Raw genomic sequence first — 16,055 nt, 5'->3', positions numbered from 1 at the left:
GCTCTTTTGTGAGAAGTTGAGAGCTTTAGAGTCCAGGTAGAAACCAAAGCTTAAAGTGGCGATATCATTTCTACCCTAGGCAATCTCAGGCAATGAAATAGCAGCTAGCTTTTCAGAATATACACCCTAAGTGTTTCTACACTCAGGTCCCCCAGCTAAGCTTCCTGAAGAGCCAGGTGCCAGCTGGAGCTGGGGGGCTTCTGGCCTGTGATTGGCTATCATCATTTGTGGTTAGCCCTCTGTGGTGGGGGAGGGTGGGAAGGACAGTGAGGACTGATAGATAATGCAGCATTATGTATTATGGGACAAGAGAGCAAGCGGAGAGTAGACAACATATGTTGCTATCTCTGTGGCATCGAATATTAACAACCAAACTGCAGACATTCTAACACTCTGGCCGGGAGGCCTGTGGAGCAAGGTAACTGTTGTGCTTTTCATGCCTTGAGCCAAAATACTCATTATATTATTGTGTTTCTAATCAGAACTATGAGAGATGGTTTCCTTTGCAGGCATTGAACGGAAGGATGAGGAAAGCTGGAACTGACTTTGCTTTTGTTTGGAATGAAGGAAAACTAGGAAAGGAATAAAAGGCCAAGTTCAGAGACATGGGAGGCTCATAGAACAGATAGAACACATCTAAGTTGATATAAATGAATGCTTTTGGCAGAGGAGGGCTTAAGAAGCTGCAGAAGGAGAGATGAACTAACACACTGTTAGCTCAGGCAAGAGAAAGTAGACAGGAACAAAGAATTCCAGCCTGGGAGGAAGCGAGCAACATTCCAGGGTTTGACAGTTCCTGAACTGCTAAGTCTGATGTTCTGGAAAATGTGACCTGTGTACCACTTCATCAGGACCACTGCAATTTTTAAAAATGCAATTTATGGACTCTATCCTAAGCAAATAGGCAGACTCTCTGGAAGCTAATGATCTGCATGCTTTGGAAAACAATCTCTGTAGTGATCCTGACTAATATTAATTTTGAGAATTGCCATGGAGGAGAGCCTACTCTGAGGTTATGCTCTTGGGATCTGTAACAAAGGGTCGTAACTGTGCGTTTCTTTCTAAAGTGGTCCACTGAGGGATCCCCTGGAAGGACGGCACGAATTTTCTGGTTATTTTGCAGATTCTTGAAATGTTTTTGTGCATGGTTATGGGGCAGATAATCAGGAGTAGCATCTGTGGAGAGAACAAAGGAGTAGGGCAGGTGTGACAGAGAGGGATCACACTTGGGTGCACAGAAGTTGTGTGACTGGGGTTGGGAGAGAGCTTAGTCAACAGAGTGCTGGGAAGCGTGAAGACCCAAGTGGGAGTCCCAAACCTTTGTAAAACAGCTGGATGTGATATCCCATTCTTGTAATCTTAGCACCAGGGAGAAGGAGACCTGGGTCTCTGGGGCTTACTGGCCAGTCAGCGATGATGATATCACTGTTAGCAGCAGAGGGTGAGTGCATTGGTTGGTGCTGAGATAGAAATGAGCTGCTGCCGCGCTTTCTAGACATCCAAGGTTACTAATGGCTTCTCACCACAAGCCACAGCACTGCCTCATCCATACCTCCCCAGGCTGGTTTCAGAGTCCATGGCCTATGGAGGGAGGAATGTTACAGCCATGGTGGTAGATGCTAACAACACTGAGGTGATGCTGCTGACTGAGATAGAGCTGAGCCAGCATCAGACCCTCATCCTTTAGACTCTGAGGTGTCTAGTCTCAGATCTTTTGCTACAAGAGAAGACAAGGAGCAGTTGGAGGATTTCAAATCACACTTCCATGGTCCTAGCTTCATGTTGTCTACAGGTTGGATTTTAGTCCCCCTGAGACATATTTAACAGAAACAAACAAACAAACAAACAAACAAGAATAAAAATGCTGGCAAGATTTAAGACTTAAACTTTTTTGGAGAAGAATTAAAAAGAAAGAATGTAAAAAAAGATCATGAATACTTTCGTATCTGGTCTTGAAAAAAGTTTTGTTTGAGCTGAATTGGTCATAAAACCAACAAAAAATACATATGCTGTATGGAAACGTCAAATGAAAACAATAATAAAATTAACAAACATTTTTCTTAGTTTTAATTCTACTTTCTAGTGATTAAGCACAAATTTTGTTTTAGTACATAAATTCCTAGAATTCCTGTATTTCCATGTGTGTAAAATATAAATATGTATGCATAAGCAGGATTCTGCTGTACTTGCTATTGTTTCTGTCTTATCTTTTTACACACGGCCTTCTTTTGTTTACATATGTCTATAAAATCACAGATATGTGTAATATACACACATACATACATATATATGTATATTGTAGTTTCTATTATCTGTCTGGATCATAATTTATTTAACAATGCTCCTTTGACGATAATCTGTATTATTTTTTGCTCTTCAAAGTAGCTAACAACCTTTCAAATAAATATCCCCAGATATTATATATATATATATATATATATATATATATATATATAAAATCATATACTTGTGGAGGTATTTCTATAGAAAAACTATAGAATATCTTCCCCAAAAGAGATTTACTGCACCAAAGACAACACATCTTGACTTTTAAAAGGCTTTACTGTCACTGTGCTCATTTGCATTTATGTTCCTCTCAAGGGTGTAGGAAGGTATCTTAATTTCTTCATGCCTTCATTAAAACTAAGTGATACCAATAGTTTTAATCTCTGATAATTGGAGCGATTACAAGGATTCACTCAATCAGATTTTTAAAGTTCTATCTTTTCCCAAACTCATAAAGCATGTAGCCTCCACAGAAACTCCCCATTAACACCCCTGTGCATAGTCCCTTAAGACATATCACATGCTTTCCACCTCATTTTGTTTCAAAAGTTTGGATACATTTTTATGATTTGAGTTGTAAAACAACGTAATAAGTACATTTGACTTGACCAGCCCTAGCTAGTAACTGCATTATTCCATGGGGACATTTCAACAGATGTGATTGGTCATGATGTTTCAGGCTTGAGGAAGTCAGGGGAAGTTGACTTACTGAATGTGAAAGGCCAATATTTAATGTGGTGAAAATGGCATTTGGTTTGAGCCAAAGGCAAGGAACACAGAGATTGGCTTTTCATTTGTTACAAAATAGAATAGAGAAACAATTGATCAGAAAACAACTTTGAGGCCTTTGTTTGGTTGCACTTGAAATACCTTTAGGGCTCTTGAGACCTTTGAAATGTTTTTAGGATTGTTTAGCTCCCATAGTTCTGCATGAGGAACAGCTAAATTGTGTTTCCCTATCAATCAAGTCTTAGAAATTTGCCCTTAATTTTAATGAAAAAAATCTCTGATGTGTAATACATATATACATGGAATAAAGTATGTTAGTTTAAAGGGAAGAATTCAAAAGCAATGTTGCTAGCAGGATTCAGGACTAGTCCTTACCTCCATCACTTCTTCCCTGTTGCCCAAAGTTCCACTCCTGGTCAAAAATGTGTCGTCTTCCTGACTAAATGGCTATAAAGCTCATTGAGTTAGTTAATCTGTTGAGGGGAAAATGGGTTTCTAGACATAAATTGTCTAGACATAAGTAGGTCAAAAGAGTTAACCCAGGCACAGTTGGGAAGAATGGATGGGATGGTATACTATGAACTAGGGAACTGTAGAAAGTTTGGTCTAATTCCAGAGTACTCAGATGACACTGTTTACTTTTCTTCTACATTGTGTCTGATATTTATTTTTCTAAATATATATATTAAGTAGTATTTTCTATAGCTATTTTATTTTATTTTATTTCATTTTATTTTATTTTATTTTTTGAGACAGGGTTTCTTTGTGTAGCCCTGGCTGTCCTAGAACTCACTCTGTAGACCAGGCTGTCCTGGAACTCAGAAATTCACCTGCCTCTGCCTCCCAAGTGCTGGGGTTAAAGATGTGCACCACCACTGCCCGGCTGTGTCTGATATTTATATTAAAATTGGACTATCATTTTATTTATTGCTTTCTTCTACTATTAATTTTTTAGATTTATTTATTTTCCATATATGAATGCACTGTAGCTATCTTCAGACACATCAGAAGAGGACATCAGATCCCATTACAGATGGTCATGAGCCACCTTTGGAAGAACAGTCAGTACTCTTACCACTGAGCCCCTGTTTTTATTCTTATTAATACTTGAGACAGGGTCTCTATATAGCCCAGGGTGGCCCAGAACTCTCTAGATTTGTCCAGGCTGGTCTGCTTCCCTCCTCTTTAGAGCTGCATTTACAGACAAGTACCATCATTCTCTTCTGTAATTAAAAAATATTTCTTTACTTTTTGAGATTATAATGCAACTATATCATTTCCCTCACCTGTAATACTTTTAACCAGAAGAAAATTGTTCCTCATACCTCTTCTCATTACTAACTGTAGTGCTAATGACCTTTGGTCTGCAGTGATTTTCATGATGACCTGTGTGAGTTTTGTCTGAAACTACTTTAAGTTTTCATCTTAGAAGTCCTTCAGCCTCTTAGTATGCTTGTGCTGTGCTTGGTTACGGGTTTAAAGAGCTCTATGGTTCTGTTTCTAATGTAGACTCAGCCTTCTAATTTACAGCAGCATTCGCTAATTAAAATTGTAAGCATAATTGCTATCCATGATACTTATTATTAGTTTGTATTCATAAAGCTCAAAATTCACTTTATCCTTTCAAGTAGTGAGTAATTAGTTTCTTTGGGTTTGTAGCTTTATCATTTCTTTACGACCCGTTTGGAAGAAATAAACAACCAATCTCCCGGAAGAATGCTTTAAGAACCTAGAAATATATTGTCCAGTTAGTGTAATGAGTCTAATACAATGTGGAAAATATTACTTTTCTCTGGTTTAGTGTCCAGTTTATCATTGCATTTACTCACAAACAACTATTGAACACCCAATAGATACCAGGGACATTGTGAGATGAAATCAATCAAAGACTCTGTCTTTAAAGACATTAAGGTTTTTGTGGCAAGAGAATTAAATTTCACATCTACATGCGTTTAAAATCATGCATATATGTGGTATAAGTATCCCCAGATAGTGTCAGGAAAAGGATTGACTGTTCTTGGCTGTATGATCAGCCCCCAGCAGAGCATATTAAAATGGGAGATTTAATAAATATCTTTGGAAAGAATTAAATGAATAAAAAATTTGAGTGCATCAATCTCAGTTATTTTCAAAATATTGCGATACAATATTGATACTTTCTTTTTTGTTTTTGTTTGTTTGATACTTTTCTTAACTTGACTTTTTTTTCCCTCTATTGTTCCCAGGTAGCTTAGCCAACATGGCTGTCTCCTTGCCATCTACCTTGAGACTCAGTTCTGCACCCGATGAAATTCAGCATCCACTCATCAAATTTTCCGAGTGGAAATTTAAGCTGTTTAGGGTGAGATCCTTTGAAAAGGCACCAGAAGAAGCACAAAAGGAGAAGGATTCCTCAGAGGGGAAACCTTATCTAGAGCAGTCTCCAGTAGTTCCAGATAAGCCTGGAAGTCAGAATCCAGTTCTGACCCAACCAGCATTGAAACTCCACCCTAAATTTTCAAAGAAATTCTGTGCTGATGGGAAGTCAAGTGACAAAGCAATTCACCAAGCCAGACTTAGACACTTCTGCCGCATCTGTGGGAATCGTTTCAAGAGTGACAGGCACAACCGGAGATACCCAGTCCACGGGCCCGTGGACGCTAAAACCCAAACCCTTTTACGAAAGAAGGAAAAAAGAGTTACTTCCTGGCCAGACCTCATTGCCAGGGTTTTCCGGATTGATGTGAAGGCAGATGTTGACTCCATCCACCCCACAGAATTCTGCCATAACTGCTGGAACATTATGCACAGAAAGTTCAGCAGTGCCCACAGTCAAGTCTACTTCCCAAGAAATGTGACCCTGGAGTGGCACCCCCACACGCCATCCTGTGACATCTGCTTCACTGTTCATCGGGGACTGAAGAGGAAGAGACATCAACCCAATGTGCAGCTCAGCAAGAAACTAAAAACTGTGCTCAACCATGCGAGACGGGACCGTCGCAAGAGAACTCAGGCTAGGGTCAGCAGCAAGGAAGTCATGAAGAAGATCTCCAACTGCAGTAAGATTCATCTCAGTACCAACCTTCTTGCAGTGGACTTTCCAGCACACTTTGTGAAATCCATCTCCTGCCAGATATGTGAACACATTCTGGCTGATCCCGTGGAGACCAGCTGTAAGCACCTATTTTGTAGGATCTGCATTCTCAGATGCCTCAAAGTGATGGGCAGCTATTGTCCCTCTTGCCGATATCCATGCTTCCCTAGTGACCTGGAGAGTCCGGTGAAGTCCTTTCTGAGCATCTTGAATTCTCTGATGGTGAAGTGTCCTGCACAAGAGTGTAACGAGGAAGTGAGTCTAGAAAAATATAACCACCATGTTTCAAGCCACAAAGAATCTAAAGAGACTTTGGTCCACATTAATAAAGGGGGCAGGCCTCGCCAGCATCTCCTGTCACTGACACGAAGGGCGCAGAAACATCGGCTGAGGGAGCTCAAGATTCAAGTCAAAGAATTTGCTGACAAAGAAGAAGGTGGAGATATGAAGTCTGTGTGCTTGACCTTGTTCCTGCTGGCACTGAGGGCGAGAAACGAGCACAGGCAAGCTGATGAGCTAGAGGCCATCATGCAAGGCCGGGGCTCTGGTCTTCAGCCAGCTGTTTGCTTGGCCATCCGTGTCAATACCTTCCTCAGCTGTAGCCAGTACCATAAGATGTACAGAACCGTGAAAGCTATCACGGGGAGGCAGATTTTTCAACCTTTGCATGCTCTTCGGAATGCCGAGAAAGTCCTTCTGCCAGGCTACCACCCCTTTGAGTGGCAGCCCCCTCTGAAGAATGTGTCCTCCAGAACTGATGTTGGAATTATTGATGGGCTGTCTGGACTTGCCTCCTCTGTAGATGAATACCCAGTAGATACCATTGCAAAGAGATTCCGATATGACTCTGCTTTGGTGTCTGCTTTGATGGACATGGAAGAAGACATCTTGGAAGGCATGAGATCCCAAGATCTTGATGACTATCTGAATGGTCCCTTCACAGTGGTAGTAAAGGAGTCTTGTGATGGAATGGGGGATGTGAGTGAGAAGCATGGGAGTGGGCCCACAGTTCCAGAAAAGGCGGTTCGTTTCTCTTTCACAGTCATGAGAATTACAATAGAGCATGGCTCGCAGAACGTGAAGGTGTTTGAGGAACCCAAGCCCAATTCCGAACTGTGTTGCAAGCCATTGTGTCTTATGCTGGCAGATGAGTCTGACCACGAGACCCTTACTGCTATTTTAGGCCCCCTCATTGCTGAGAGGGAGGCCATGAAGAGCAGTGAATTAATGCTGGAGATGGGAGGCATCACCAGGACTTTTAAGTTCATCTTCAGGGGCACTGGATATGATGAAAAACTTGTTCGGGAAGTAGAAGGCTTGGAAGCTTCTGGCTCAGTCTACATCTGTACACTTTGTGACGCCACCCGTCTGGAAGCCTCTCAAAATCTTGTCTTCCACTCCATAACCAGAAGCCATGCCGAGAACCTTCAGCGCTATGAAGTCTGGCGGTCCAATCCCTATCACGAGTCAGTGGAAGAACTCCGGGACCGGGTGAAAGGGGTCTCTGCCAAGCCTTTCATCGAGACGGTCCCTTCCATCGATGCGCTTCACTGTGACATTGGCAATGCAGCTGAATTCTATAAGATTTTCCAGCTGGAGATAGGGGAAGTGTATAAAAATCCCAATGCCTCTAAAGAGGAAAGGAAGAGGTGGCAGGCCACCCTGGACAAACATCTCCGGAAAAGGATGAACTTAAAACCAATCATGAGGATGAATGGCAATTTTGCCCGGAAGCTTATGACCCAGGAGACTGTAGACGCAGTCTGTGAGTTAATTCCTTCTGAGGAGAGGCACGAAGCTCTCAGGGAGCTGATGGACCTTTACCTGAAGATGAAACCTGTGTGGCGCTCATCATGTCCTGCTAAGGAGTGTCCAGAGTCCCTCTGTCAGTACAGTTTCAACTCACAGCGTTTTGCTGAGCTCCTCTCCACCAAATTCAAATACAGATACGAAGGCAAAATCACCAATTACTTTCACAAAACCTTGGCACATGTCCCTGAGATTATTGAAAGGGATGGCTCTATTGGGGCATGGGCAAGTGAGGGAAATGAATCTGGTAACAAACTGTTTAGACGCTTCCGGAAAATGAATGCCAGGCAGTCCAAGTGCTATGAGATGGAAGATGTCTTGAAACACCACTGGCTGTATACTTCAAAATACCTCCAGAAGTTTATGAATGCTCATAATGCATTAAAAAGCTCTGGGTTTACCATGAACTCAAAGGATACCTTAGGGGACTCTTTGGGCATTGAGGACTCTCTGGAAAGCCAAGATTCAATGGAGTTTTAGATAGGATCTCCACATATGAGTTGGTATTTGCCAATGTGTTTTCTTTTGGGCGGCAGTGAGGTCTTCTCCCAGCACCCAGCACACTGTTGTGTGGGTGAGTCTTATCACCCAAGGGGTGACAAGTTGGAGTGAGAGGCCAGAGGTGCTGTCACTTGGTCAGGGATCGATAGTTGACGAGATGAGATTGCCTGAGCCGTTTAGTGAGGCCAGAAGAGCAACAGGAGAAATCAGTTATTTAGAAGCTCAATAACTTGGAACAGCAGTAGCTGCAGGGGACCAGGGATGCACAGAGATACGTGTGTGCATGCCACTGTGTGTCATGAAAATTAAAGCCAGGGCTGTCAAAGCACAGCCAAGCATGCTAGGAAAGAAATTTGTCTTGGACACGTCTTTTTTTTCCCACCTCAATTTATTTTATTTTGTATTGAGATATAATGCAGGTTTTTTGCCATGTCATATTTTGTAGGACTATATTGTAAATTTCACATATATTGATTTATTCTACAAGATTCAAAGACGCCTTTGAGGTTTCTCTAACGACACTGTACATTTGTAGGACATGGTGGCCTTTACCAAGGGCTCTCAGTGCATTTTCTCAAGTGCTACATTTATGTAGAAATAAATTAAATCAAGACAGGTTTCAGAAAATCAGCCTTTTCCAGGTTTAGATGGCCTTAATATGGTCACCTTCAGTGTCTAGGAAGTCATCTGCTGTCATACATTTTTCAATAATGAAGTTAGAGAATGCACCTGTTAGCTACAACTACCTATTAAGTATGATAGACTCATGGTTGCTTAGCTATCCAGAGCCAACTCTGCTTGTTTATTTTTACTTTTTAAATTAAGAGTAATTTATAGTCTTAATGCTTTTCCACATAATCTCAAGGTTATAGATTTTTTTAAATCCATATTTTTTTTACTGCTTAAAAAACAGATTTAATCCCTTATGAAAATGTCAGTAAGATTATCTCTATATGAAACATGGGTCAGTTTGAATAAGTCTGGGCTTCCTAAAGGCCTCTCTTCTGCAGTGTGTTATTCTTTTGATTATGATCAGTTGAGTTTCAGTGTGTATAGATTTTAGCAGCAGGACAGGGCTGTACTTTTTCTATTTGTTAAATTTAGATGGGGTCTACTCAGAGTAGAGGAATGAACATGTGTACATTGTTTATTTATATTTTATCACTTTTGGATTTTTTTGATTCCCAAAGTTACAGGGATAATCAATACCTGATTTTGAATTTGAACCCAAGCCTTTGTCCCCTAATTCTGGGTTCTTTATACTGTGTTTATGTTGTTTATACAGTAGCTTCAGAATTTAATTAGGATCTACAACTAATCACTATAGTTTATAATCCCAAGAGTTATTTCTGTGGGGTTGGAAAGTCATCTGTTAGTCTTGGGGCTTTGGATAGAATAAAATTGGGCCAAACCTCTAAGGAATCCATAAACCCTCTAGTGGCTGCAGTTATTTGGAAACTATTCATGTCCTTAGGAATTCAGCATTTGCCAGGCACCGGCAATTTAAGAGCAGGCATGGGATTTTATTTGCTAGTGAGTCATAATGATATGTTAGTGTTAATTAGTTTTTTCTTCCCTTGATTTTTATTGGTCATAATTGTCAGTCTTCATACACAGTATATCAAAGAGCTTTGTAATTTAGTTGTCAAGTGTGCAAAAGTGACATTATCCTAAATGGCACACATTTGGTGCATATGCAGGGATTGAATTTAGTGTTTTCTATTGAAAGATGCAGCCGTTTTCTTTGCTTTCTGTATGGAGCACATCGAAGACATTCATAATTTAGTTGTCAAAAACATACACACACTTAAGTATTATTTTAAAAACTCTCTTTGTTTTGTCATTTGCAAACTAATAGGCTTCTAAACCTCTAGTCCTTTCATCCCATTTAATCCTTACAGATGTCTGTGCACTAATAAACAGCTAAGTTCCCACCATCCTCCTACTCCCTAGAGCATGCTGTCGCTGTTTGGTAGATGTTTTCCCCAGTCACTCTGTTAGTCAATTTGCAGCACTGTAAATACTGCCCAGTATTAAATTCCCCTTGCTAGGACTGTAGGACAATTTCAGAAGCATTTGACTCAGGGCATGATTTATAGTACAACCTTCTCCTGACTCTCCTAATCAGATCACATTCTGATAAACTTCAAGAACACCTGACCCCAGGATTTCAATATGTAGAGTGTTGCCTATGGCTATTTGTTTCCCTCAGTGTGGAGACTGCACACTCGACCCTGGTCTAGGATACTCTACTTTTATTTTTAAGAATGTCCATTGCAAATGCAGGCACATACTTTGGGGAAATTCACCACAATGAATGGAGAATTCTAGCCCCCCTCCTTCCCTCCAGCAGGGCTGGAGAAGTGCAATGCATTTTTTTCTTCTCTGAAACCTGAAACCTGTTTTTACAGATCCTCCTGCCTACCTTCTGCAGTGCACTGCAGAGACCAGTGACTGTAGCTGATGAAAATTGATGAATGGTGGGTGAGAGGTTAAGAAGTATCTAGGGATTAATAAACATGCACACAGATGCCAGAGCAGCGGGGAAAGATGTCTTTCTCTCTCAGGTGGACAGGATATTAATTTTGTCTCAATTTGCTTTCACAAAGTATGCATGAAAACAATTTTTTTTGGGGGGAAAGTATGTGTTTCATATGATTTCACACAGATTTCAAATTCTATACAGGAGGCAGAATTGGAGGAATAAGCCAGGGTCTTGCACATGCTAGGCAAATGTATACATCTGAGGACTATTCCCAGCTTTCTTTAAGTATTTTTTTGAGATAAGGTCTAATTATTTGCATAGGCTGATCTTGATTTTGAGGCCCTCCCATGCCAGCCTTTGGATAACTGGGATGACATATGTGTGCCCACTGGACTAGTTTTGCAAGCAGTTGTTTGATACATATGTATGCCTTTAGATATTGCATGACAGTTGTTCTAGTTTTCCTGTAAGATATTTTAAATCAAAGTTGATACTTTGTAGCCATTTTTAAAATTTTTCTTTCTTTAAGTATCTATGTAAGCAAAACCTCGAATTAATTAAGTTTTGGGAGATACTTTGTAGGATTGTATTTCACTTTATTGTTTACATATGATACATTTTATTTAATGGTTTCCATGAGTCTACTTTTCCTCTCTGAGGGGAGGTTTAGACACCAGGATGCAATGTACTATTTGATTTGAGGACCCGTATTTCCATGTTAAATGTTTTCAAATGGAAGAATATGAGTTTGAATACTTATTTTCATATTTTACTCTTTAGCATTATGATTGTTTTTCACAATTTTGTGTTTAAGTATTTGGAATAAAAGTTTAAATCTAAAAATAACAGGTGTTGTGATTTATATTGGTGCCATATAATCACAAATCAATGATGTTGACTGCCCATACTTAAAATTATCACCTTTTTTTTTGAAGGACATAAAAATGAATTTGGTGATTGTGATACTTAGTCTCAGTCATCAATTGGAGAAATAGAATCACTGGAGAGTCAGGCCTCTGGCCATACCTGTGAGAGCATACTTTCATTGGGCTAACCAATGGGAAGAATTTCTCTCTGTTAGTAGCATCATCCCCTTGGGTGGGGTCCTGGACTGAGTAAAACGGGATAAAGTGAGCTGAGTGCAAGAATTCATTGCTCTCTGCGTCCTGACCCCTGCTTCAAGTTCGTAGGGCCTTGACTGTCTTGCTATGACAGATGCCTTTGAATTGTGAGGTGAAAAAAATCTTTTTAAATCAGTCACTGGAGACAGTTATCACAGCAGTAGGAAAGGGAAGTAAGATAGTGATATTTGAAACAAAGGGTACTAGATTAGTGATAAAGAATATAATTTATCATAATGTAGGGTGAGAGATTTTGGTTCCAGATACTTAATATGAACAGTAAAATCTTTTAAAAATTCTTTTAAGAATCTTCTAGATATTCTTATAAACCCAAAACCTGTGATTAAAGTTTTGTTTTTTGAGTTGCCCATGGCCACCTATATTATGGCAAAAGTAGCCAGACCCCAGGCTCATTGTCCAGTGCTAGCAAAAATAATAAAACGGGCATGGTAGAAAGCACTTGTAGTCTCAACTCTTTGGGAGGCTGAGGCAGAAGAATTGTGAATTTAAGGCTGACTTACTGGGCACAAAAGACCAAATCAAGCCAACTAAACATATACAGACACATAACCAAATCAAAACCAGATAGCTATCATTTACCAAACTTCCTTTTTCGTGGTGTAAAACAACTTTACATACGCTGCCACATTCTATCCTTTTGAACTGGGTACTTCTGTGATCTCCATTTCACATGTGGTCAGGGAAGTATATCTTAGCCAGAATCATACCTTTACAGTCTACTCCGTCTAGCTCATCTTGGCGTGACTCTTCCCCTCACTCACCTCGACACTTCATGTTCCCTTTCACTTTGCTCTGGAATTCAGTCTGTCTCTCTTTACAGCTGCACCAGTTCTTAAAATACTATACTTACAATCAAATAGCTTGTCCCCAAGACCTAACTGACCTTATACTAATTTATCATCATCTTCTTATTCTCCAAGAAATTGGGATCATTCCAGAACATGGTTAGTAGCAAGTTAGCCTTTAATGATACTTCCAGACCCAACCTTTTGAATAATTGGATATTAATCCTGCTTTTGAAAGTGTAGTATATCCTTACTTAAAAGTAAAGCCCAACGGAGTGTACTTTCTTCATGTTATCATTTCTAACTACTCCAGCCTCTATTTTATTTTATTTGAAGATTCATACATGAGTACACTGTATTTGCATAATTTTTAAACCCCACTCTCTCCTTTAACTTCTCCTGTATCTTCCAACTGCCTCTCTCAAAATACATAATTTCTTCTATATTTATTTTTGTTTTCTTGATGCCTTCCAGTATATTCAATTTACTTTTGAGTAGACGTCATAGATTTTAAAAGATGGGCAATAACATGAGAAGACAGGTCACATGGTTAGGAGAGCACAGAGAAAACACAAATTCAGCCTTGACATGGGAGACAGAGGACCCAGAGGGAACAGTTTCCTTTACCCTCTTTTTTCTTTATTCTTCTCTCATACATTGCTTCTCAGCTGTATTTTTCGTTTTACAAACACACACACACACACACACACACACACACACACACACACACACTCCTATACTTACACACAAAATACTAGGTAAAGTTAGTTTCCCTGATTTGCGTGTGTTTAGGGATGATCATATAGGATTGGTGTCTCATCTCTGAAGAACCACCAGCACCACCAGCACCAGCACCAGCAGCAGCACCACCACCAGCACCACCACCACCACCACCAGCACCACCAGCACCAGCACCACCAGCACCAGCACCAGCACCACCACTACCACCACCACCAGCACCAGCACCAGCACCAGCACCAGCACCAGCACCAGCACCAGCACCACCACCAGCACCACCATGTCACCACCATCAACACCTTAATACAAAACCACATAGAAGTGGTTCCCTTTTCCACATCAGCCATTGACTTCCTGTAGCTCTTCTCAGATGAAAGGGGGCCTTGGAATTTTCTTCCATCCATGTTAGCATGTTCAATGATGTGGTCTTTGCAGGACTTTTTTGGGTAGCCATATTATTGAGAGTTCATGGGAGCAACATCCCTGTCCTGTCAGAGGAAACTACCATGTAGCAGTTGTTCTGGTCCACAGGCTCTTATAATCTCTCCATCTCTTTTTAGTTTCAGAGATTTTTCCTGAGATTTAGGTTTTAGGGTTGTGTTATAGATGTTCTATTTGAGAGGCTGGGTGAGTAACCCATGGTTACTCACTTTCTGCATTTATTTTGACCAGTTGAGGATATCACCAATAGTTTCTGTCTGCTGCAAAAAGAAGCTTTTTGGTGAGGTGTGAGAGTTGCATTGATTTATGGGTAGAAGGACAGACATTTAGAAGGCAATTTAAAATTATATTACTTCAGTAATATGGTAAGGGTACATCCTCCTCTAAGCTCAATGGCATCTCTAAACAGGGGCTTTTGGCCAGGTTTACAGTATCAGGTGTGAGCTTCCATCAGTTGAGTGGGCTTCAGTTCAAATTAGACAACTGTTAGTTTTCCCTGAGTTCCATTCTTGCACAGCTGGGATATCTTGCTGGTACCATCATTGTTGTGGTTCTGAAGCTTTACAGCTATATAAGACCATTGATAAAATTTCTCCATTGGCAGGTCATCAGACTCTATTGTAAGTATTTGTGGGCTGCTTCCTCTAAGCAGGCGATGTATGCTTGGTACTGAGGTACAGTGGCAAGTAGCGTAGTTTTAGTTCACAAGGAGCTAAACATCAAGTTATCAGCAGTAAGACTAGTGAGAGCTCATGCTCTAGCATGGAGGAGAAAAAGCATTAGGTTCAATTACAATAGATAGGTATAAAAAAGTACAATGTGACAGTAGGATTTAACTGGGGAGTCTGAAAAAGCACCCGAGAAGAAAGAATGAGTAGGCTAAAGTTAGGTCAGTTACTCAGAGCAGACAGACTCTGGGGAGACTTGGAGGTAGAAAAGCATTCAGAGTGAGAATTTGAAAAAGACAAATTGACAGTAATAGACTGGTGGTTGGGCCTGGACTGCTGGAGAATCAGGCAGAATCTTTGTGCTGTAGAATCCAGTGGACATCCCTTGGGTGCAAAAGGAAACCGTGGAGGAATTTGAGGACATGATTCAGTCTAACCCACAATGGAGCAAGGCACAAGAGGATGCTCTTGGAAGTATTAAGCTCAAGGGACTCTGTCCAGGTTTGAGAAACGCTATGTGTGAACATGGAAAGGAACTGGAGACAAGTTTAACCATCCTCTTTTACTTCAATGGTACACTGTCTGTAAATTAATGTCTCATTCTCTCAAAAAACAGTTCTCAAGCCTAGATGGGAAGAGATGAGAGAGGGTTATTAATGCTTAAAAGTCCCATCTTTTTTATGAAGTTGTTTATTTCCTTTCTCCTTTTATTGCTTTTTATTCTCTCCTGAAGATGACAATATATTTCTGATGTAAAAACTAACTCATTCTGGGCTGGGGAAATAGTTGATTTGTTATAGTGTTTTGTGTGCAAGGGGCCCAAGTTTGATCTTCAGAACCCACATAAAAAGCCAGGGTGGTAGAACCTTTTATTAATGTCAGTGCTGAGAGGCAGAGACAAGGTCTTGTGACCTCCACATGCGCAAACACACATTCATACACTCATACACAGGTGTACACACTCATACAAACAAACATACACAGAGGAACATGTTTGTACAAAGGCAGATACATACACACGCACACGCACACGCACATGCACACACACACATTCACCCTCTAATTTATTGAATGCCAAGATTTGTGTATTTCTACACTGAGGTCTGATTAAAATATGGAATTGGTCCATCTCCATATCTATTTTCCATCTTCACCCTCATCAAGTTCATATGTTTTTGTTGTCTTAAATGATTTGGTCATCCTTTGCAACACAGATTTCCCCTTTTAAAATGATCACTATATGTTTTGTAATCACTTCAAATGGCTTAGTCTACATGTTTTGTTATCTTTGCCACAACAATTTTTCAGCAGAGGAGACATAAAGTAGAAAGTCTGAGGTATTTTGGCCCCATTTTAAAGTTTTGTTGGTATATAAGCGGTTAGAAATGAGTTTCCATT

The 16,055-nt window shown here is 40.3% G+C and overlaps 1 protein-coding gene across 1 annotated transcript; it reads left to right on the top strand.

The window, feature by feature from the left end:
- The first annotated feature begins 307 nt into the window (after nucleotides 1-307).
- Rag1 (recombination activating 1) lies at nucleotides 308-11,726 on the top strand. The gene is made up of 2 exons (XM_028767126.1): nucleotides 308-418; nucleotides 5,241-11,726. The coding sequence occupies exon 2, from the start codon at nucleotides 5,255-5,257 to the stop codon at nucleotides 8,375-8,377; it is 3,123 nt and encodes a 1,040-aa protein (XP_028622959.1). The 5' UTR covers nucleotides 308-418; nucleotides 5,241-5,254; the 3' UTR covers nucleotides 8,378-11,726.
- Nucleotides 11,727-16,055: the final 4,329 nt, after the last annotated feature.

Source organism: Grammomys surdaster, unplaced genomic scaffold, assembly GCF_004785775.1.
Source record: "Grammomys surdaster isolate TR1022 unplaced genomic scaffold, NIH_TR_1.0 170, whole genome shotgun sequence".
Taxonomy (NCBI): domain Eukaryota; kingdom Metazoa; phylum Chordata; class Mammalia; order Rodentia; family Muridae; genus Grammomys; species Grammomys surdaster.
This window is presented reverse-complemented; position numbering and strand designations above follow the sequence as displayed.

Coding starts and splice junctions, on each gene's coding strand:
- Rag1 (XM_028767126.1), top strand. CDS start 5,255: ATGGCTGTCTCCTTGCCATCTACCTTGAGACTCAGTTCTGCACCCGAT.